The 24,336-nt window shown below is 42.3% G+C and overlaps 1 protein-coding gene across 1 annotated transcript in view; it reads right to left on the bottom strand.

Annotated features, from left to right (window-relative positions):
• PGR (progesterone receptor) overlaps positions 1-24,336 on the bottom strand; it is a 999,103-nt gene that overhangs the window by 472,663 nt on the left and 502,104 nt on the right. The window contains exon 3 of the mRNA XM_069202382.1: positions 6,029-6,145. Coding sequence (XP_069058483.1) covers positions 6,029-6,145 — 117 coding nt within the window. The remainder of the gene's footprint in view (positions 1-6,028; positions 6,146-24,336) is intronic.

The raw sequence follows: 24,336 nt of genomic DNA, 5'->3' as shown, positions 1-24,336 counted from the left end.
AACAATAAGTTTTGAGATCCATATTTATCGTTTTCAGTGCAATTTATTAGTTCCATACATGTCAGTAAAAGCAAAGCAAGACAGCCAACATGTGTTTCGCCCCCTTGTGGTGTGTTCACCTAGGGCTTTTTCAAGGCTGCAAATAATACAAGATTAATCAGGCCAAAATAGTGTTTGCTATCAGGACTGATAGGTAAAAATGTTAGTAAAGGCCCAAAAGAGAGACCATTTCTTTGTGCAAAAGATGATAGATGTGCCAAAGGAGGGAAAGGAATATTGAGTGTTGATCGTGGCCAAATATGTGTCCCGAAGTCCAGCCCAAGATAGTTATATCATGGACAAAATAGATGAAAAGATAAATGGAAAATTGATAGCTGATGATATCAGTGAGCATGCTCTTGGACTTGTGACCGAGATAAGCTAATTCAAAAAATAAAAGCGGAGATAGAGTGTAGAATAGTTAGTGTTTAAGATTCTAAATAAAAGTAAAAATAGTGCTGGCACCGTAAAATTAAGGATAACTGACATATAGGTGTGATATATAGTAATCATTCATGATTAGACATATAAATTGACAGTTATAATCAAAGAGCTTCATACCATTATTGTTGTACATCAAAGAAAATTCATTGTTTAATGTGGATAATCTAGGTGGAAGCAAGGCGTGAGATAAACACACTTAGATACAAGTAATCGATCAATGGATGAAATACACTTAAGTTTTTGTCCGAACCTGAATAGTAAATGAGTTACAGATACTTACCCTGGGCAAATTGTATCTCGTTGTATTTAAAAAACAAATATATCAGTTCCCCTAAGGGATATCTGAAGGATGTATTGATATTACTCAGCATGTTATAACTGTTTGGGTAGAATATAAAACGTCCCATTTTTACATAATATTAGAGGAGAATAAAACAATTTTTTGCATAGGATCTGGGTAGTCATTCTCTAGTCTGTATGGGCAAATATTTTATATCCAAAAAATAAGTAACATTTATTAATTGATTAGTTGAGGTATAAAGACAAACATGGCAGAGAAAAACAGCAGTGCGTCTAAGCGGCTGAAAATATATATTGGGGAATGATATTTTAAGTAATCCCATGGGGCTATTGTCCTTTACCTTGTTCCAGACAATAGAATCTTGAAAACGATTGTATGATCGTGATCGCGACATCCCGTGCGGGTGCAATATTGGATAGGAGAAAACGCTGACGTCAATTCTCTGATTGTTTATGTGGTAGGATCAGAAGTTCTAGTGGTCCTACTTCTATACCCATGCTTTTTATGGGGAAAAAAAGCAGAGCCCTAGGTCCTTCAGCTCTAGTCCTACTTTTATCTCGATCAAGTTCTCCCAAAGACGCTTTCGGTAGTGGAGTCTGCCATATTGGATAGCTCGTGATACATAGGGTCTAATACTAATTCTAGCTACTTGGAAAAATATAGATGCAAATAATTCTCATATTAATGAGGGAACGTTAAAAAGTGAATCAAGGTGAATCTTAATAGGGATATGTAATCCTAATTTTGGGAACAACCGGGGAAATATCACAAAACAAACTTTGTCCATGATTTCACTTAGAATGTATAAGTCTATGGATAATAATGAATATGGAAACCTAAAGAGAATAATAGTTGGTCAGAAGACAGCAGGTACCTGAAGGAAGAGATCATATAATATAATCTTGGATCAAGCAGCATGAATTGAGGACCATAGTGATGTGGGTCCGGAAAGGGGAGCAAAGTAAAAAAGAACTAAAACATAGCAGTTATGAGTTTATGTGGATAGTCAAAGGTATTTAACCATTGGGTTTGTGTTTTATATCTTAGAAAAATCACATTACTTAATACTAAAAAGCTGATGTTGTTGTCAAATTAAATCAAGTCAAATTGAAGCAGATATTATATCTTAATATTGTGGAGATGATACATTAGTGAAGCCAGTAATGCCGTTCCGGGTCCTTATTGAGGCCTTGTCGTACAGCATCAAAGCGAATGATGAGTTTACTTTCATTCTGTCGTAGTTGCAGTGGCGTCCTTCTGGATGTTGCGAAAGTGTTCCTGTACACAAATATTCAATGGTCTAGTTGTACTGCCTATATAGGCTTTGTTACAAGGACAGGTTATAAGATATATTATGTTAGTACTTTCTCAATTGATGAAGTCACGTATTGCAAATGGTTGATCATTAATCAGGATTTTTGGGGATTTGGTCTAACCAAGTTTACAAATGGAGCATTTGGTGCAGGTGTAGAATCCAGAGGCAGTTTGCAAAAATGATTGTGTGGGTGTTTTGTCTTGATAAAAGGAGGAACATAGTTTGTCTCGAAGATTAGGAGCTCTTTTGAAGCCCATCTGTGGAGAAGGGGAGATGTGTTGAGTGATAGAAGGATTTTTGTAGAGTAGGTACCAGTGTTTGCGAAGGAGTTTACGAATATATTGTTGGCCATTGTGGAATTGAGTGATGAACCGGATGGGAGTCTCCTGGGTCATGGGTTTGATCTTGTTAAGAATGGTGTTCCGGTCTGTTTTGGCAAAATGTTGCATGGTATTGTGTACATTGAAATTATTATAGCTTCTGGTGGAGAGACATTCAGCAAATGCCCTGGATGTTGTCTCATAGTCAACTTCATTGCTGCAATTGATTCTAGCCCGTCTGAATTCGCCTGATGGTATATTGTGAATTGTGCTATGTGGATGACAGCTGGATGCATGTAAAATAGAATTGGCCGCTGTGCTTTTTCTATGGAATTTAGTGTGTAATCTGTTGTTGGCAATGTAAAGTGTGAGGTCCAAATATTCAACTGTAGTTTTGGAAATCTGATATGTTATTTAAATGTTCCATCTGTTCAGAGTAAGAGAATTTAGAAAAGAGTTGGAGGAGTGACTCTTGGCCCTGCCAGATGAGAAGAATGTCGTCAATATAGCAACCCCAGAAGATGATATGTTGTGAGAGATATTCTAAAGAATCATTCCAAAGCCAGTGACGTTCAACTGCGCCCATGAGGATACATGCATATGGCGGCGCAAATTTTGCTCCCATCGCTGTGCCTTGTAATTGGACAAAGTATTCATTTTTGAAAGAGAAAGAAGTTGTTAGTAAGGCAAGAGGATAGAATTTCATTAATAATTTTGTTTCTTTCAAGTAGGTGTACTGATCGTGTTGATAGACAGCTCTGTACAGCTTCAATCCCATCCTGATGTTTAATGGACGTGTACAGGCTGACTACATCAATGGTAGCTAGTATGTAGTCTGGTTGCCAATCTATATTTTGCAATTTCTGCAGGATGTCTTTAGTGTCCTTAATAAACAAAGGAAGATTTTTCATGTATGGTTGTAATTCAGAGTCAATGAGAATACCCATATTGGAGCAAATGGAATTGATGCCAGAGATTATGGGTCGCCCTTTGGGAGGGTGACCACCTTTATGTATTTTGGGTAGAAGATATAGTGGGAGTGGTCGGATTTTGAATAAAAAGGAAATTTCACTCTTCTGAGGTAAGGATTTGTCTTGTGTACCAGCGATCTAAAAGATCCTTCAATTTTATTTGTATCTCTCTTGTGGGATTTGATGAGAGTTTTTTGTAGCAGGTGGTATCTTTAATTTGTCTGTAAACGTCTTGCAGGTAATCCCTTTTATTAAAAAATATCGATGTTGCCTCACCTGTCAGCTTCTTTTATAAGGATGGTATTGTCCTTTTTTAATTCTTGAATTGCCTTTCTTTGTGCAAAATTTGTATTAACACGGAAATATTGCTGTTTTTGGCACACTTTTTATGTTCTTGTTCAAGATCCTCCATCATTGCTGTAAAGAACAAGTCTATGGAGTTACCTGCAGGAAGTATAGGAGTGAAAGTTGATTTGATTGGTAAGTTGAGTTATTGATGTTGCGCCGTATCGAAGTTCATTTGCTATTTCATTAAGTGGCTGTTCTTGGTCCTCATTTCTCGAAAGATTGCTGAGGAGCTGTCTCGTCTCTAAATCCTGGACCAAGAGGTCACTTGAGATATGTTGTTGTTGTGGTGGATTTGGTTTAGGTTGTAAAGTAGAGAAGTAAACCTTGAGTTTGAGTTTTCGTGTGAATTTGAACAGGTCTATTTTAGTTTGCACAAGATCCCAGCGATGAGTTGGGCAAAAGGAAAGACCTTTGTTTAGGATGTCGACTTGGGGTGTCAATAAGTTCCTATCGGATAGGTTAACTATTAGTTCTTGGTTTGATCCTTGTGTCTGGATTCTTTGCTGCAAGCTCTTGTCTGTATACCAAGCGGTTTTGGCTCTTGTGTTGTAGTACCTGGTGGTTTTGTGCGACTGTCTTGTGCTGTACCAAGACAATGTCTTCTGACTTCTTTGCAAACATTTACAGTTGGTTTACTGGGCTGTCATCTTTCCGTTTCTTCTGGTGATTCTATTTCTGATGAAGGTAATGTCTCAGAACAGCTAGGTAATTCTGAGGCCAGATTTGGCGCCTCAATATAATCATATTGTTTACCAAAGTTATATACTCTGCCAAGTTGATAGTCGGTAAGGTCTCTTCTGAATTTCCTATTTTTTCTCTGGATGATGTCTTTTTCATATTTATCAATGATTTTGTTGAGAATTTCGTAATTCTTTATGGAGATATCACCCCAATTAGCCTCCTCAATTTGTTTGTTAAAGTGTCAACTTCCTGTCAGTGTTTTTCATATTCCTCTTGAGCTAAGTCAATTAATAGTCATAACATGTTGTTGGAAGCTGTCTGCAAATTAGCTTCCCACTGTTGGAGTCTTTCTTGAGATGTGGTATCAGTTGGGGGAAAAATCAAGATTCTTAGGCCTCATGATATGAGGTCATGTTCAAGATATTTTTTAAGTGAAGCAGCTTCCCACCATTTTGATGTTTCTTTTTTGATTGCCCTTTGCAGGGCTAGAAAAATGCTCTTTGCAGAAAATGAATTAGTAGTATTGGTTCGATTCAAGCCAGCACTAGATGTTTTAAATACTTGGTCAAGTCGGATACTTCTTTGTTCTCGTCTAGTTTGGTAATTTGCCATGTTGATTCTGTAATTTGAAATGCTCTATAATGAAGTCCAGATATAGGGCTTGGCGAGAGGGAGATATTTATAAGTTCAAAAGCAAGTAGGCAAAGCCACTGGCTACTGGCTGGCAAACAACACTGCTACACTCCTGTGAAAAACGGGGCAGGGGGGCCGATGTAGCCGAGGGCGTGGCTGCCCCTCTCGTGCGGGGATCCTCGTGTGGGGGTCCTTACTGCCTTGCAGCCTTTCACAGCCTTTTCGCTCCCGCTGGGCACTGGCGCATCCGGCTTCAGCGGCTCCAGCGTCTCCAGCAGGGCGCGGCAGCAAACTCCAGAGCGTCACCTCCCGCCTCCCGGCGCCTCAGACAATGCAAATGACGTGATGCGTCTCTCGCTCTCATTGAATTGAAGGAGCCGATTCAGAAAAAGGCCAGCTACTCTCCCTGCAACCAATCGAAAAAGTAGTTTGCACAGGGATGCATTTCATTTCCCCTATTATAGATTTCAGGTGTTTCGGTTTTGTAGGGCTGGGGTGCGCAGATCATGTGCAATGGATCAATGTGTTTAACAGTGGTCTGGCTATCGATGGTGCAGCAAGTGCAGTGGCACCGGGGCCCATGCATGTGAGAAATGCCGAATTATGGAAGTCTTTTGACGTCCAACCGGAGGCTAAGGGGTCATTTACCTGTCTGGTCTCGGGCCTCTGTGCCTCGGTGGTTGGTTTTAAAGGGTAGTACCAACAGTTGAAAGAATTGGGGAGTGTCCCGTGGGCGAACAATCAAAAAAGGTGCACACCGCTTAAGTTGTTAACAGTGGCCACCGAGTGCAATGCTACAATGTAATTTAACCTGGCCTCAGGCAATCACTCGGCCGCTAATCCGTGCCACCCCAGCTGAGTACTCATGAGGACAAAAAAATGCACTAGTATTAGGAGACAGCTGCACCAAGAATGTGATAATCGTTTACCATGCGTTCATTTCCTAGAGCAAAAACAAATGTATAAACAATTTTACCTCCAAGGACCATGCCAGCTTGAATGCACTTCCTCAGGCGACATGCAGGGCAATTCTTCCTACGAATTTTATCTATTATGCAGTCATTCCTACCGGCACATAAATAGTTTTGTTGTCCTACAATTGCACACAAAGAAGCAGATTGTTAAACTGTAATTTAATATAAATGTCTGTTCTGTAATCATAAGAAACATACATCATTTGCAATGCAACTTGAAGTATAAAAAACAAATGTCATTTGATTATGCACATTTACAACATCACAACGCAAAACAAAAATGGCCTCCAACTAAAGGTAATTTTTTATTTTCTTCTTGAGAGGAAAAATCAGTATGGAAATTATTTCACAATAATAGGTTAACAGCCATCTGACAGTATGTTCCATGGAAGCTAAAGTCAACTGTTTATGTCTCACTGCAAGCATTATTAATTTCTATTGTAATATAAGAAGCGTTTCTTAAGGTTTTCAGTTTACAGGGTAAAGTAACAATTAGGGAATGATTTTCCTATGAACACATAATGAAAGGGTCTACTTTATGTGTGGTTGCGCTGCTTGCACAAATGCGTAATGGTGTCAGTGAATGTAAGTTAGCAAATGACAGTAGTAGGTTGACACACTGCCTTATGCTGTATGCTATAGTGGGCGAAGAAAAGAAAATAAGTTACTTACCTGTAACTGCAGTTTTCCAGAATTGGTATCTTTCATAGGTTCACATACTTGAATCATTCCCCGTCGCCAAAGCGGGAGTTCCACAGTAACATAGAAAGCAGTAGTACAAGACCTACATAGAAGTCAATGTTAAAAGGCATTCACTTTAATAGCTTTTTAACATCATTTAAAAAGACCCAAAGGCCAGCCAGTCAACAGCACCCTTTAGAACCATTACCAAAGATGCTACAGTCCCTCAGATTTTCCAGCACAAGTGGGATATCATACTGTATAGAAATAAGGGGAGCCTCTAGGGGGAGGAGGTGGGTCGCATGTGACTCTACGAAAGATACCAATACTGGAGAACTACAGTTAAGGTAAGTAACCTTTTTTCTTCTCCAGTATTGGATACTTCATAGATTCACATGCTTGAATCAGAATAATTAGCAGTTAGCATTTGCCAATAACAACATTATAATTACATTGTCAAAGGTGGGAAAGATATAAGTGCCTCACGTTATTGAAATAGATGTTGCAACACTGCTTGTCCAACAGCCGCACCGCTTTTGTCAGCATAATCCAGGAAGTAACGCTGAGTGAAGGTGTGCTTGCTGGACCATGCTGCTGCTCAGCATTTCTGTGAATGGGCACACCAGCAAAGACAGCTGTGGTAGTAGGAACAGCTCTAGTAGAACAAGGCTTAACTTTGTGTTTGAGGGTTTTCATGCTTGCCTGTGATAGAATTGGATGGTGGCTGCAATACACCTTGCTATGCTGTGCTTCAAAACTGGGAAAGCTTTTCTTAAATTTCCATGAGCAACAACAAATAACTCATCCATTTTGCGGAGTTGTTTCGTTCTGTGTAAGTAGAATTTGATAAAACCTTTTAATGCCTTAGGTATGTAGAGATTTCTCTGCCATTGTCTGAGGATTGGGAAAGAATGTCCTTAATATTATGAGTTAATTAAGGTGGAAATCCAAGGGGACCATTGGTATGAACTTGGGAATAGTTCTTAAAATGACAGTGTCTGTTTACATTGAATGAATGGCACTTTTATTGTAAACACTTGTGTTAGAAATGGGGTCTCTGGTTGGTAGTCAGTCTGCACTCTGTCCAAGCAGGAACCCTCACTCTAGTTGGGATAAGGGATTTACACACCTAGGATAACCCTTGCTTACCCCTTGGGTAGCTTGGCACAAGCAGTCAGGCTTATCTCAGAGGCAATGTGTAAAGTATTTACACCATCACACTCAGTAATACAGTAAAAACACCACAAAAGGACTTTTGATGAAAAGCAAGACCAAAATGACAAAAATCCAAAATACACAAGGAAAGTTATGAATTTTCAAAGATTAAACTTCAATATGGAGCTTAGAAACACAAATGCTTCAATTTGCTGTTAGCACAGCATCACAACGGACTAATTTCCAACAATCCGAAACCAATGGCACCGGTCACGTAGTCACACGGACCCCCAGGTAGAGTACCTTGTGAAAGTGAGGAAACAAGCCGGAGCACGGAGTTGGGGAAGTGAAGGGTCACTGGATCCAATGCAGCATCGGTTCCAGTGCTGTGGAGCAGTGGAGCGTCAAGTCCTTGCTGCGGAACAGTGGAGATGGGGCAGCATCAGTGTAAAGTGTTGGTTCTTTACGCTCTGGTGGGATTGCTGTCTGGCGGGTCAAGACACGGTGGGGCGACCTCACAGAGTTGCGGTCATTCCACGGGGCCGCAGGCGCTGCAGCGGAGTAGGGTGTCACAGACGTCGGTGACATGACACTCGTGACACACATTGTCACAGGAACTCAGCGGGCTTCGGCGGTATTGCAGCATTAGTCCAGGCATCAGCTGGTATCGGTGCACTTGTTTTTTTCTTGGTTTTCAACCAGCTTTCACTCCCAGAAACTGGAATAGGCACCACTTGGCGAGTTAGGGTTCACAGCAAGTGAAGCTAGAGGCTGGTAGGTGAAGTCTTTGTTGTCCCTGAGAATTCTTACCAGGAAGAAAGCAGTCCAAGCCCTTGGAAAAACTTCACAAGCAGGATACACAGCAAAGTCCAGTCTTTGCCCTCTCTAAGGCAGAAGCAGCAATTGCAGGCCAACACAGCAAAGCACACACAGCAAAGGGGCAGTACTCCTCCTCCAGCTCTTTTGCTTTTCTCCTTGGCAGAGGTTGCTCTTGATCCAGAAGTCTGGGGTTTTGGGTCCACTCCTTATACCCATTTCTGTCTTTGAAGTAGGCAAACATCAAAGGAAAGTCTCTGTTGTTTACAATATCCTGCCTTGCCCTGGCCTGGCCCCGGACACACACCAGGGGATCGGAGACTGCAATGTGTGACAACAGGCACAGCCCTTTCAGGTGCTGGTGTCAGCCCCTTTCTACCTACTCTAGCCCAGGAGACTCATCCGGATATGCAGGACACTCCCCAGCTCCCTTTGTGTCACTGTCTAGAGGGAATTCATAAACAGCCCAATTGTCAGTCTGACCCAGACGTGGACTCCACAGGCAGGCAGAGGCACAGAATGGTTAAGCAAGAAAAATGCCCACTTTCTAAAAGCAATCTAAAAACCAACTTTTCCAAAAGATGTATTTTCAAATTGCAAGTGCAGAGTCCCCAAACTCCATAACCCCATCTGCTCCCAATGGGAAACTACACTTAAAAGATATTTAGAGGCAGTCCTCATGTTAACCTATGGGAGAGATAAACCTTGCAATAGCGAAAACCAAATTTGGCAGTATTTCACTACCAGTACATGTGAAACACACCTGTACATGTCTTACCTTTTAAATACACTGCACCCTCCCCATGAGGCTTCCTAGGGCCTACCGTAGGGGTGCCTTACATGTACATGAAGGGAAGGTTCGGGCCTGGCAAGTGGGTTCACTTCCCAGGTTGAACTGGCAGTTTAGAACTGCATATACAGACACTGCATTGGCAGGTCTGAGCCATGTTTACATGGCTACTCATGTGGGTGGCACAATCAGTGCTGAAGGCCCACTAGTTGCATTTGGTTTACAGGCCCTGGGCATCTCTAGTGCACTTTACTATGGACTTACTAGTAAACAAAGTATGCCAATCATGGAAAAACCAATCTCCAATACAATTTACACAGAGAACACTTGCACCTTAGAACTTGTCAGCAGGGGTAAAGTGCCTAGATTCCCAAAACCAGCAAAACAAAGTCCAGCACACAGTCCAAAATACAGGAAGCAGAGGCAAAAAGTCAGGGGAAACCACGTCAAGGATGCCAGATCTAACAACTTGTATATCACTAACTCTTCTTGCTGACGTTAGTGCAAAAAGCAGTGCTGTCTTACATGTGAGTTATTTTGAGTCGTTTATGTGGAGCGTTTCAAATGGAGCCTTTATTATTTGTCTCATTACTACACTGAGATGGTGAGTATGAGAAGGTTCCCTTACAGGAAGAAACACCCTGCAAAATCCCTAGCCGACCAAAGGAAAAGTAGCTTATCTGAATGCCAAAAGCATCATATTGCTGCTAGATGCTCCTTAATGGATAAATGAGTGAGACAGGATTTTGCCAATTGTAGAAGATGTGGAAATCTCAATCGCCTCCTGGGGTAGAAGAGATCGGATGCACACCCATTTGCTCGTTCCAGAAACAGAAGTGTTTCCACTTGAGCTTATACATCTTATTGGTGGTGTCTGCCCAGGCCTTCGCAAGGATCTCCCTGCAGCCTGTCAGAATATTCAAGTTTGCAAATTCATTAAAATCAAGAGCAAGCCCGACAAATGTAGTGATGTCTGCTGGAATAACGTATCTGGCAGTTGCTCATCATCAGCAATGTTGGAATGGGCTTCAGTTGAATGTGGGCGTGTTCCGAAATAAGCAGGACCTCTGTGAACCAGAACTGTCTGGACCATCTGGGAACAATCAGGATCATTCAGCAGGGTTCTTTCTTTATTTTCCTCAGAATCCTCTGGATTACAGGGATCAGAGGAAAAGCATAGGCGAAGATCTTTGACCATCTGATTGAAAATGCATTCCACCACAAACCTCTCCTGGTGATGCCAGCTTTCCGAATAATGGCATTTTCAGTTGTCCTTGAACACAAACAGATCTAGATTTGGTTTGCCTCAGCGAGTGAAGATGTTTTTTAGAATCTGCTGATCGAGCTTGCACTTGTGGCAGCTGGCAGTCGTCTGCCTAATGTGTCCACTAGGACATTGGTTGGTCCGGGCACATGTTCACCCTCAGTGTTATCTGGTTCTGCAGGGCCCACTTAAAAAAATCTTGAGCCTATTACGATAGGGCTGATGACCTTGTTCCTCCCTGTTTGTTTATGTAGTGCATGCTGGTGGTATTATCTGTGTGGATTAGTACGGATGAGCCTGCTATTCTGGGTAGGAATGATATTAGAGCGAGCACTATGGCTTTGAGTTCCAGCACGCTTATATGCATCTTCCTTTCGAAGGTGTTCCATTTTCTACTGACTGACAGATCCTGGATAAGCACCCCATCCCTGTAAGGACATGTCTGTCGTTATGACAAAGTATGAAATCTGGGGAAGGAATGTTAACCCCTTGACAATAGTCCCACTTTGAGCCCACCATTGCATGGATGCTACCATGGTCGGGATGATCCGAATGATGTAGTCGAATGACCCTTGAACCTGCACCTATTGCTTATCTAGCTCTTACTGCACTGGACGCATGTACAGTCTGCAATTCGGTATTAGTGGAAGACAAGAAGATAGCATTCCTAGGACTGACCTGTACAGTCAAACTAAAATGGGCTTTCTTTTGCTTAGCTTTTGGGATAGGTATTGAATCCTGACCTCCGTTCCAGTGAGGCGAATGCTTTGTCTTGGTTGGTATCTAGAACTGCTCCAAGGAAAGTCAGCATTGTTGGAATGAGATATGATTTGAGCTAGTTGGCTGTGAGTCCCAGAACCTGAAGACTGTGAGGCAGGTTGAAGTATCTGTTGTGGCTTGTAGATGCTGGAACTTTTATTAATCAATCGTTCAGGTATGGAAATGCCTGTATTCCTTCCTGTCATGGATTAGATGCCACTGGGGCCAGACAGTTGGTTAAAGTACATGGAGCTGATTTTAGCCCAAAGGGGAGGACTTTGAATTGGTAGTGGGTCCCGGCTATCTTGAACCTCAAGTACTTTCAGTGTTTTGGGTGAATTGGGACATGGAAATATGCATCCTGGAGGTCTAGAGCCGTCATGTGGTCCCTATAATTGAGAAGATGTAAAATATCTTGCAGGGTAACAATGCAAAAGGATTGTTTTTTCAGGCACTTGTTGAGCTTCCAAAGGACTAAGATTAGGCACCAGTCTCCTGACTTTTTCCTTATCAGGAAGAAACAGGAGTATAAATTGATTCCTTTCTGAGTATTCTGGACCTCTTCTATTGCACCCTTTGCCAGCATGATGGATATCTCCAGCAAGAGTTGATTTAGATGGGGAGGTGGTTCCCCTTTTGGGGGAACGTTCAACTGCTTCTTTGTGAATTTGGGTATGTGCCCTTGAGCTAAGACATCCAGGACCCATTTGTCTAGTGTTATGATGGACCATCGATGAAGGTAATGGGATATATGGCCCCCAAGTTGTTTTTCCAAATTGTGGGGGCAAATGGCACAGTTGAAGAGTCACTGCTTTCTGGCAGTGCCTTTAAGAGGTTGTTTATATCTTGCTGGCTGCTTTTACACCGCTAAAGGTGGTTGTCTGTATTGTCGAGCGTATTGGGAGCGATAATGACCCTGGAAGAGCAGTAATAATTGTTTATGAGACTAAAATCCACCTCAAAAAGAGTATGACCTCTGCCCTTTGTCCCGCCAAAGGATTGCCTTCTCATTTGTAGAGTTTCTAAGGATTTGGCTGTGTCTGTATCCATCTTGATAGCCTGGAGAGCATCGTCAATATGCTTGCAGAACAACACTACACAGTTGTACAAAATATCCAAGATTTTGTCTTGGATTTCTGGTCTGAAAGATGTTGCTTTCAGACAGCCTTGATTTCTTAATACTGGTGCTCTGTCTAATTGTCTGAATTCAGTTGAGGAGATGTCTAATGCACAGTCAATTATCTCCTCAGAGCTACATTCTCACTCTTGGAGAATTTTCCTAACGTCACCCCTTGTATCTTCTCATAGGAGGTCCAGATATTGAGCCATATCAGACCACATTTGTCTGTCTAATCTTCATAAGATCACCTGGAAGTTCTCTGCTCTAACATTGATGGCTGCCATGCTAGAAAACCATTTGCCAATATTATCTAGTCGACGTCTATCCCTATCTGGTTGTGTTGTAACAGGGGTTGAAGGGTTTTTCAAACTCAGCTGGGCCGCTTGTATGATGACGGAATCCGGCTTGGGGTGACCAACTAAACATGCTGGTGAATCAACCGGTGCCTTGTATTTTTATCCATCATAGGCAACACTGCCAAAACAGTAGCTGGATTTCTCATGGTCGTAATACCTTCCTCCCAAATGGAATCCACAACAGGAATAGCCCTTATAGATTTTTTCATGGGGTCCTTAAAATAATAGAGGAAGCAATCAGTTTATTTGGTGGTTAGGGGAAGCTGGAACCTCTTTGCTGTCCTCTACTTTATGTTGTGGAAATGACCAATATTGACCGGTGGTGAGCCCAATGGTAGTGGTGCAGGAGGGAATGGTTTGGGTATTAAGTAATCATCCCACTAATTGGGTATTGAAGCGGAGTCCTTTATCTCTCCCTTTTCTGTGTCCTCATCCAAGGTAGGAGGATCATTGCTGGCGGGTCCGCCAATGTACTTGCCAGTGTTGCCAGGAAATTGTAAAGTGTATGGTTGAGGAATTGCTCTTTGCATTTGTGGAGACCAAAGGAGTGTCAGTGGTTGTGGAGGAGGATCAGATGTTGCTAGATCTGGTAAACTTTTATAAAAATCTTGGATTATATGCTGGAGATTGGTGACCACCTCGAGTGGCATTTGGACTGAGTGCTCCTGTTGGTCCTGTTGACTACAAAAAGAGTACTGTTCAGTATAATGTTCAGGTTGTTCTCCAGCATAATATTGCTCCCCATAGTGCTGGTCATCTTCATCGTCCTCCTGACACTTTACATGTAGCTTAGTGGGACCGTGTGCTACCCCAAAAGGGGACTTCGTCCTCTGACTCATCCTTGTCAAGTAAATGCGCAGGTGGGAAAAGCAAACCTTTGCTTGGTGATGCATGAATAGACTTCAGTTTCTGTAGTCATAATGATATTCTTCCCTCTCTGTCCTTCAGAGATTTTTTGGGAGAAAGTGCGGCAAATCTTGCAGTCTTTTACTGTCTGCTTCAGTTGGAGACAGTAATGCACTTCTTATGCTGGTCTCCTTAGTGCAATCTATTTTTGCCACAGGTCTCACATGGGCTGAATATTCCTTTTTAGGTTGTTCTGACATAGTCAGGTAGTATAAATCTCGATAATATAAATATTTATCTGACCTGAAAATAAATAATTTTGAATGTAGATCTACTGAAAAAGAAACTGAGCAGAGCTCAAGGTGACTCCCATCCGATGACGTGCAGTAGAAAATCTGAGGGGACTGGAGCCTTTGTGGTGAGGGTTATAAAGGGAGTTGTCACCTGATTGTCTGGCCTTCTGTCTTTTTAAATTATGTTAATAAGCAATTAAAGTGAATGTCTTTTAACACTGACTTCTATATAGGTTTTTCACAACAACTTTCTATGGTTCTCTGAGATTCCCACTTTGACAATGCAGAATGATTCAAGCATGTGAATTTTTGCAAGATGAATGTCACAACAATAGACCAATGGCTGAAGAGAGCTCCCTTAAAGTCCCTATAAGCAAGTGTAAGAAATAAGGGGTATTAGTTGAAGAGGTTGAGAACCCACCTCAAGTAATATTCACAGTCCTTCTCAGCGTGAACCACTAAAGTCACTAAATAAATATGTGCTCAATACTTTGGTCGCTTGCCAAAAAGTAGTCAGATTTAACTGAGACGCAGTGTGTAAAGTATTTATGCAGTACTCAAACAGTAATAAAGTAAAATGAAAACACAAGAAAAATCTATTTCAAGAATATTTCAAGTAATAAAATGACCCCAAAACAAAAAAATCCAATAAGGAGTATCAGAAATATGAACTTTAAAATGTTTAATAAAAAATAGCACCAAAAAGCACAAAGCAAAAACCATTTATCTGGTTATACGCTGCACCAGGTCAAAGCCAAACGTTAAGGCCAAATGCAATAGTCAGATATAAGTACCAGGTTTGTCCCGGTGGAAAGTTTACCTTCTGACTTATATACTTTTATAGAGAAAAAGTAGTTGTTAACAAGTCGGCGGTGAGGCAAGCTGCAAGCTGAATACGAAGTGGGGCTCAATAAAAGAGGGTTGCTGAAGAAGGTGTCCCAGTTCAGTCGTCGATGAAGGCGGGAAAGCTCCAAGCAGGCAAAGTTTGAAGTCAGTAGCCCAGGAAGGCCTTGACATCGATAGGATGTTACTTGGCGCCAGTCTTGATGAAGCTTCTAAGTTCAGGCTTACAAACTTTTCTAGTAGTAGGAATTCCTTCAGTAGGGCAAACCAGCAAGGTGAGGCCGACCAGTGATTTGATGCCGATGGCTATCGTTTTGATGGTGATCGCAGTCTCTGACTCACTTCTTGTAGTTGGGGGGAGAAGTGTACACTCTAACATTAGCTGAGGATCATGACCTTGGGGCACCACTTGGGAGTTAGGACTCACCGCAACATAGGCCAGCAGCAGGGTCCAGGGCAGGTTCAATTGGAACTAGTCAGCTGGGCAGTTGCAAGGCGAGAGGTCTCTGGAAACAGATCAGCCAACTGCTGCAACAGAAAAGTCCTCTGAATGGAAAAATACATGTTCCTCTGCCCTGCGTGCCCAACTGTACTGGTGTCTGGATCCCTAATGGATAATTTTTCGTTCTATGCGAACACTGATTTTGTATGTGCGCCATAACATAGTCCTACCTCATGGACTGGGGTCTTGTTGAACCAGGTTGGGTGCTCAAATACCTCTCCTCATAGTGGGGGAAGGCTATCACCTTCACCAGATATTAAGCAGAACAAGCGCAGTGGTGGCACTATACCATTTAGTGATCAGTAGTAGTGAACCGGACCTTTTTACTCTGTGTCACCGGAGTAAGACCTACAGGCTCACTCACCTTTTTAAAAGTTCAACAGCTGCGTGCTTCACACACCCTTGGCCTACATTAAGTGGATGTGCAGTGCTACATGGCACAGGAGTAGTGACTCTGTGTTAGTTGTATGTGTGAGAGAATAGTACTTTGCAATACATGTGTTGTTGGTACATGTGTTTTGCCTGGGAGGCATACATTACATGAGAGATGTAGTGCTGTGCAGTGCCTTCGCAGGGATTGTATGTGCTGGGTGTAAGTGTGCTTGTGTGAAATACAATATGTGAAAGGGGAAGAGTTGTGCCACACACATAGTGAGTATGTGTGCTGGCAGTGCGTGTGTTTTGAAAAAGCACACCCTGCTTAAAGATAGAAAAGGTTTGATGATGACCAGTGCCCACACAGTGAGTGTGTGCACTGAAGGCCTGAGCATTTGTGAGGGTAGAATGCATAGTGGTCTTAGTGCTGAACAGAAAGTGTGCTATGGACGTACACTGAGTGAGTGTGCCTGCAATGGTACATTTTACGGAGGACTCTGGGTTCCTTTTTGAGAAGCCCATGGCCTCCTGGTAAACACATGAGGATAAGAATTACAAAGAAGGGGCTGGACACGTCTCAGGAAGGGAGATGGGGCTGACAAGAGGAACATAAAGAGTAGGACTGGAGGTATGGGATTAACCCTCTGATGCACATATCATTTTGGCCAACATCCAGGTGTAAATTCTGGTCACTCCCATGAGTTATGTTGTGGACAATCAGCTTCGGAGAAGTGCCTGCTGTAAAATACCTCTTTCAGGAACGAAGATGAGAAGGAGAAGTGACCACTTCAAAAGAAGAAGAACCCCAAAATAAAACTTCAAAGACCCAGACCCTACATTACATTCGGAGTCTGAAAATGACTATAAGGAGGGGAGGTTGAGTCTCCAAAAATTTGTTATCTGCCAAAGAGCCATATGGGCTGTGTGAGAACAGGAAGCACTGCAAGACTTCTGCTTGTGACCAGGACTCAGGGGCCAAGGCCTGCTCCTCTCCCTGCTGGCAGAGAGGACATCTCCCAGGATATCCAACACCACCTGCCGTGAAGCACACAGCTCTAGCACATGCCTGCGTGCCAAAACCAGTGTGCCCTATGAGGAAGAGGAGAGCATTGGAGGGAGCAAGATCCAGTGGTGAGCCCTACCATGAGGACTTTCTGTGCAAGGTATGAGGATTCTGCTGAGCACCAATTGGGCTATCGCCCTTGTGCAGGGCTGTTCTCAGCAACTCCCTATGTCAGAAGAGGGCAGCCGTAGACTTAGCCATGCGTTGAGTGCTGTGAGGATATTACTGTACCCATATCGCCTTGCTGAGGTGACCCTGGATGCCAGAGGGAGCCACCAGTAAAGTATTGATTGCACGAGAGCCAAGACTTGTGACTGTCCGGGACATGATGCTGCAGCAGAAAGAGCCTGCTCCCATAGCATCACGTTGCACAGAAACCCCATATTCCAGGAGGGGCTGCCAGTAGCAACGTTCTGAAAGGACTCAGGCCGGTGCCCGAAGGAGAGACCATGCCACGACTCATGGGTTGGGCTGCTGCAAAGGAACTGCCCCCAACTCCCTGCCAAGGACTGCTGAAGAAGCCCTGGATGACATTGCATCCATGCTGTCTCCATTCGGGAGCTGCAGAAAACATTTCCCATCCCCACTGAACAAAGTCAAATTACCACTTCTTCGTGAGCAAAGAGCTGCTCTGACACCTGAGAGATCTCTGACAGAGCCACTTCGGAGTTAGAGCCTTTGCTACTGGGTGCTGCCTCAAGAGCCACTAGCAGCACGACCTCTCCAAACTGATAAATACTCATGAATATGCATTGGAAGGAGCCTGCTGCATGACTGAACTCTTCTGTTCTGCAAGAGCAGGTACGGTGAGAACTGGGCCAGTTGGGCCCCTGGGGAACTCCATGCAAACAATGCTGTGGCACCATAGACACTTCTGACTAAGGGCCTGATTTAGAACTTGGCAGACGGGTTGCCTATAAACAACGGTGATGGATGTCCCGTCCGCTGAAATCTAAATCCCATTGGAGATAATGGGATTTAGAACCTGGCGGACGGGACCTCCATCACAGTGAGGGAATAACCTGTCTGCCAAGTTCTAAATCAAGCCCTAAGTTCCTAAAAGGTCAGAATGGAGAACTCTTGACTATGACCTTTTAGTTTGCATTCCCTGATTCAGCCACCAGTAAATGGGGAACAACCCTGAACACGTTAAATGAAGGAGGATGGAATAGCGTCCTGACGTCAAGGGGATTGTGTTATTGCATTTGAATATCGCATTTGATTGTCTGTGTACAGTTAGAAGTAAAATACTACTTTTTCTTTTAAAAGCAAGCATTTTGCTGGGCATTGATTTGTTGTTCATACTGCACTTTGAATTATGAGTTGTGTTCTCCGCCCTGTATCTACCACCCCCAAAGAAGCCTTGACTGCTCGACCACAACTACCTCTGAGAGTCAAGTGCAGAAGGGCTACTTGGCCGAGCTGAGAGAGATCCATAGGAGGTTGGCCCCAGGACATCAGGACACAAAGGCCTCATCCACCATGACTGAGCCCAGTAACTCCTGAATGCCCGGTGGCCCTCTGAATGGGGTTCTGACACCAACTGACCCTTGGAGTCACTGTTAGGGTCCCGGGTTGAAGGCAAGCATGTTCAGTCTACCTTCCAGTTCTCCAGACAGCAAGGCAGCTCTATGTATGATTCTCCACAGGTCCAGGAGTGTTACCAGGAGAGGTCTGTTGGGTCTACTTTTATGCCCAGTACCAGCCTGTGGGTGAATGGCCAGCTTATGTCTCCCCCTGAACTGGTTCTGGTCAGTTGCTCTACTCCCATGGGGTTTGGTGCCGGTCTGACATGAAAGATAAAGGGGAGTCAGGGCTAAGTTTGAGCTTCACCTGCCAGTGTCAGATGTTTTGTCTCAGACAACCACATAACTCCCAAACAAATATATATATTTTTTGTTGAATCCATCACAGTCATTCCTCTAACTAAGAAGTACAAGATTTAAATGATACTTCTACTCATTACAATTTCAGGACTCTGAATGAGCAGGAAATGCTGTAATAGATCTGCTCATTACCTAAGTGAGTCCATAAAATGACTTCCTGATCCAGAACCAGAGACACAAATCCCTGCTGAGTGAGAAAAGAGATGACATGCAACACTGGGCCAATGGAGATCACAAAGTTGTCTCCATGCCCCAGAAGGTTTGTTTGACATACCCACAGACACGGCCACAGCCAAAGGATATTATTTAGACAGGGAGCCCTGGGGGTGGGGTTTATCCCGTAATGGGTAGTCAGAAGGAGCAGGTTATGTTTTCCCATCGACAAGTGAAAATGCTTGGAGAAAAAGATGATGAGATCGCAAAGAAAATGTGGAGGGACTTCACGTAGAAGGGGCTACGCAGATCCTCCATGGCTCACCTAAAAATATTCCCTGGGAACAACTCTTTGGATCCATATGGGTCAGATCTTTCACAGAAATCCGGTCCCAGTTCACAACAGCATTGCCTGAGTATATTTATTAGTTATCCAGTTTTGGTGAGTGGGAAGATTCTTATACCACAACCACAGTTACTGGAGGTTCTGCGACAACCAGGCAATGAGTCGCTCCACAATGTCATAAGCCCTCCACTTTTTATTTATCAACTTTATTTTTCTATTGTTTTCTTTTTAACATCTATTCAGTGCAAAGAATCAGCTTGGGGTATCTCTGCTCTAAATGTCCAGAAACAGGCCGTCACTAATCTGAAAAATGTAAGGCTTATTATACAAGAAAACGGTTTCCTAAAAAGCAAAAAAATAAAATAATGCTAAGGTGTTCAACAGCTTTGCAACTGCAACAATGCGCATCTCCCAAGAGAAAAACCACTCAAACGTTGAGGCACTGTAGGAAGAAAGTATTCTCAGAACACAGTTTTCCCTTAGAGAAAATAACAAATAAATCAATGTGACAGTGGGTTGGAATGCTGGCCAAACAAAGCCCTGTGAACAAGACAGGACTTAAACATAAGTCTCTGTTTGACTGGAAGACGGTAAAGTGACTTTATAGCTGGAGTGAGAGAATACATTCTCCTCTAGTTCAGCATTTTGCGCCAGTTGCAGTTTCTATAATATTTTATCAGGTGAATCCAAATAAATAGCATCGTAATAGTTCAATGTGGCTAAGAAAAAACATTAAAGATTAGGACATTTGCTTTAAAAAGTAAAAAGGCACATGATGCACTTCAAATTACACAAATGGTAGGCGACCCTTCAAAACCATTAAGCCTGGTTTAGAAGTGTCAGACTGGTATCAAACTTATCGTTCAGCTTTGTTAGACACTTTGCTGGTGCAGTTTTATTACCAAGGCAGGAAGGCCAGAAAAGTAGATGCCATAGCACAGAAGATCTAAATGGAGCTCGTGTATACGTTTTTATTGCCATTCAGTTTTCATGTATTTCTCTCCATTCATGTTCATGCATCAATGTTTGAATATAGTTATGGATTATAGCCAGCTTCATCAACATATATGAACACAGACAGATCATGCCACTGGATGAGAAAGGTGAGACGGATCATATTTAGATTGAAAAATAACTCCTTAACTGCTGGGCCTTTCCTCCTCATACGCTGAGCCATTTTATGCCTATTTAGGGCAAACCTGTATATTTGTGAAAATTAGACACATAGGGGAATCTAGGATGGGGTGATTTGCGTGGCTCTCATTGGGTTGTTTTATCCAGAATCCATTGCAAATGTCCTCATTTTCTGTGAAAGAAAGTTCTGTAATCTGAGTGGGGGCACAAATTACCTTCCACCCAGCATTCCCTTAAGTCTTCTGATAACAATGGTGCCTCACTTGTGTGTGTAGACATAGTGACAGCAACAGGAAATTGGACAAAACGCAACACAGATCCATCACATTTTTTTCACTCAAAATTGGCCATTTTTTTGTAAAGTAGGTAGCTGTTGATTTGGGCCCTAGCTCAGCCGGGACCTAGGTAAACCTAGCAAACCTGAACATTTTTTAAAACTAGGCACCTAGGGGAATCTAGAATAGGGTGGCCTGCATGGCTCTCACCATATTGTTTTACCCAGAATCCCATGCAAATGTATTTTCTAAACATATGTTCTAAACATATTTTGACTAAACGTATTTTCCTCACATTTCTGTGATGTAAAGTTCTGGAATCTGCGGAGAGCCACAAAATTTCCTGCACCCAGCATTACCCCACATATCCTGATAAAAATGTTGTTTGGAAGACAATGTGAGTTGAGGGAAGGGTTCTATGGTTTGAGGCCTCTTTGTTATTGTGTGTTTCAGAGCTGAACGTTATAAATCAGCAGTCTGGGATGTGACATCTTTGAGTGAAAAGAATATATAGAGTTCTGTGCCATTATACAAATTGCCTATAACTGAATGGTCCGCCTCTGTCCAGGAGTTGGTGTCTGCAATTTATTAGGTTAGTTTTGAGGCATAAGTGGATCTAGTTCTAGCTTTGTAGCTGAGTAGTGTTTCAAGCCAGTAGCAGTTTGTCACAGCCAAAAGCATGATGTTATCTTGTTCATGAAATGGATGTGAAATGATGCTGGTCAGTAATGAGTTTTCTCTCAATTTCTCTTGTATTTATAGATTCAAGGTGCATTGGGAGATGCATGGTGGTTTAATGAACCACTGTGCTATCCATTGAAAATGCACAGCCAGATAATTTTGTGGATTGGGAGTGGCTTATCCTTTTCTATGGAGGGCGCTTGGAGTTTGGCTAATGCCAGCTTGTGCCACTGACCTACCCACACGAGATCTTTCAGGATTTCAACCATGAAAGTTAAGAGGCGCCTAGACAGCTATGTCGAAACTGCGACAGAGAGTTAGAGGAATCAGGTCATCAGTGCTACCGTAAACAATCAATCAATCAGGAGTTTGATAACGCTGCTAATCACCCAATAGGTTATCCAGGTGCCTTAGTAATAGTTATCCTCTCCATTACTAAGAGAGGATGTTTCTTTCAAAAGGCCACCGATGCACGGACATCTGACAGCACTTACATCCCACTATACTCTACTAAGTTTATATTCTTGCGGAAGTATTTGACTCCCAGATAATTAAAAGTCCTATTCCAATGGGAAGTGGGGCACTTATTGAATAATTGATTAGAGAGGGTAAGGGGAGGACTAGGAGGCAGGACTAGGTGTTTTTCCTACTGATATGCAACCCATAAATAATGCCAAATATTCAACGTCCTACAGGTTGCTGCTTATGTGTTTCACAATATTTCTGAAATATTATAATATATTGTCAACTCATAGGGAGACAGTGTGGATTAATTTACCTACATGGATGCTGTGGAGCAGACACATATTACATTATGGGGGTTATTCCAACTTTGGAGGAGGTGGTAATCCGTCCCAAATGTGACGGATTTACCACCAGCCGTATTACGAGTTCCATAGGATATAATGGACTCGTAATACGGCTGGTGGTATATCCGTCACTTTACCGTCACTTTTGGGACGGATTACCACTTCCTCCAAAGTTGGAATAACCCCCTATATCTCTTGCAAGGGCTTCATTGCCAGGGAAATTAATAATGGGGACAACAGGCAATAATGTGTGCCTCTTTTTGGGTGTATTGCTCCAGAGGCTATTTTTTTAGGTTTAACTCTGTGGTACTGGGATATAAGAGTCTGATCAAGCTAACGTTTTCTGGCCCAAATCCATCTCATGTAACATCATAAACAGATATCACCAATCGAGGATACCAATAGCCTTTTCAAAATCTATAACTATGAGACCTGATATTCCTGCTTCACGTTTGCTTTTCCCTGAATATATGGAAAGCTGTATTCCTCTGTGGAGTAAACCCAAATTGATCTGGGTGTGCGAGATGTTTTAGTAGAGACATGATTCTCTTAACTAGAGGTGGCCTGGACGATTTCAATCTGTGCTCAATATAGAGAGGGGGCAATATGATGTCATCTCTAGTGGACCTAGTTGGGGATTATGTACAGGGACTCATAATGCTTACATAGAGGTCTCTGTCAGTTTCCCCTACCCTTTGGTCTATCAATAAAGATAGAGTAGTCTAGGAGCCAGTATTCCAGAGTATGTTTTGTAAACTTTGGACAGAACCCAATCAATGCCTTGAGTTTTCCCTGACATTTGCTTTTTTATTACTGTATTTATTTATTCTAAAGTCTCTCGCTCGTCCAGTGATGTTCTCTGCATCAACATCAAACTTCTCAGGTATAAAAATATAAATATACATATTATATATGTTGTTGTTTCATCATTTGTATGTGGTATATAGTGTCTTGTGTTACAGATGTATGATCTTATTCATCTCCATTTATGTTCTCAGTTATCAGTACTGCTATTGGTTGGTCGGGTTTCATTTTTTTATCAGCCAGGCTAGTAGCCTGCCCCTCTTGTCTGTCTCTCCCTGTTGCCTAGCTACATATTCCTTGTAGTCACGGATGCTTAGTAAAGCTATTGCTTCTGTATAGTTTGGGAGTATACACTGTATATGTATCCTCATCTGTCCTTAGCTTACTGGCACAATTACCAGCTGTCTAAGCACATCTCTGCTCAGGGACGTTCTTCCCCATATGTAGTCTTTTATGTGCATCCCCCTGAGGAGAGTCTTAGAGCAATCCCACTTTGTGTTGTATTTACAGCTGTCCCTTCATTACCCGGAGAGTATTGTGTTATTTCAGCCTTTATGGTTTACCACAATGGCTTATCTCGCAGGCACAGGTAGGAATGCCTGCTAGATATCCATACCAGTGCAAGTGGTTTAGTAATTGACTGTGATTAGGTGAGGTTTGTCCTAAATATTCAATGTGATGTATCGCACAGTACGAATACTCTGATTGTAGAATCATATCCAGCCCGGAATGTAAAACGGAAACAGGCGAGTAGTATGTCTTATCCTGTAGCTATCAGACGAGTATTTCCAATAAATCTCATATTCCCTATTTCCTTAATGTTATAAATGTAAAATATTAAAATCCGTAAAGGGCATTGATGTGTCAATCTAACATCAAGTGTCATAATATCACAGTGGCATGCACTATACAAGTGAAGTACTGGTTAAGGATAGTCTTAATATATATTACAGCCAATGGCTCTCCTACGTCTCCAGTTCGATAATATGACATTCTGAACTTTTGCATGCATGCTTTTGATGATTTACAGTAAGTCATTGGCCATCATTGGGGTTACATTCAGTAGTGTGTTTGCTTCACCCATAGTGTTGCAGTACCCTTTAGCAACAGCCTAACAAGAACTTAATACTTACCAAATCTTTGAATGACAAAGGGATCAAGGACTCATTCAAAGACTAAAGGTGCTCTCAGAACTCATACAACAGAATGCACACCTAGTTTCCCTTATATACATTTCTTCAGGGATGTAATTATCCTACTAGTATAACTTCGAATAAATCATCTTTCTGCTTTGCATTATTTAAGTGGCACCAAATTATGTTATTAAGCAATTTGGCTTAACTTGTACTGGATGGCTGT

Source organism: Pleurodeles waltl, chromosome 8 (genome assembly GCF_031143425.1).
Source record: "Pleurodeles waltl isolate 20211129_DDA chromosome 8, aPleWal1.hap1.20221129, whole genome shotgun sequence".
Taxonomy (NCBI): Eukaryota; Metazoa; Chordata; class Amphibia; order Caudata; family Salamandridae; genus Pleurodeles; species Pleurodeles waltl.
The sequence above is the reverse complement of the archived record's forward strand: the minus strand, read 5'-3'. Positions and strand labels throughout refer to the sequence as shown.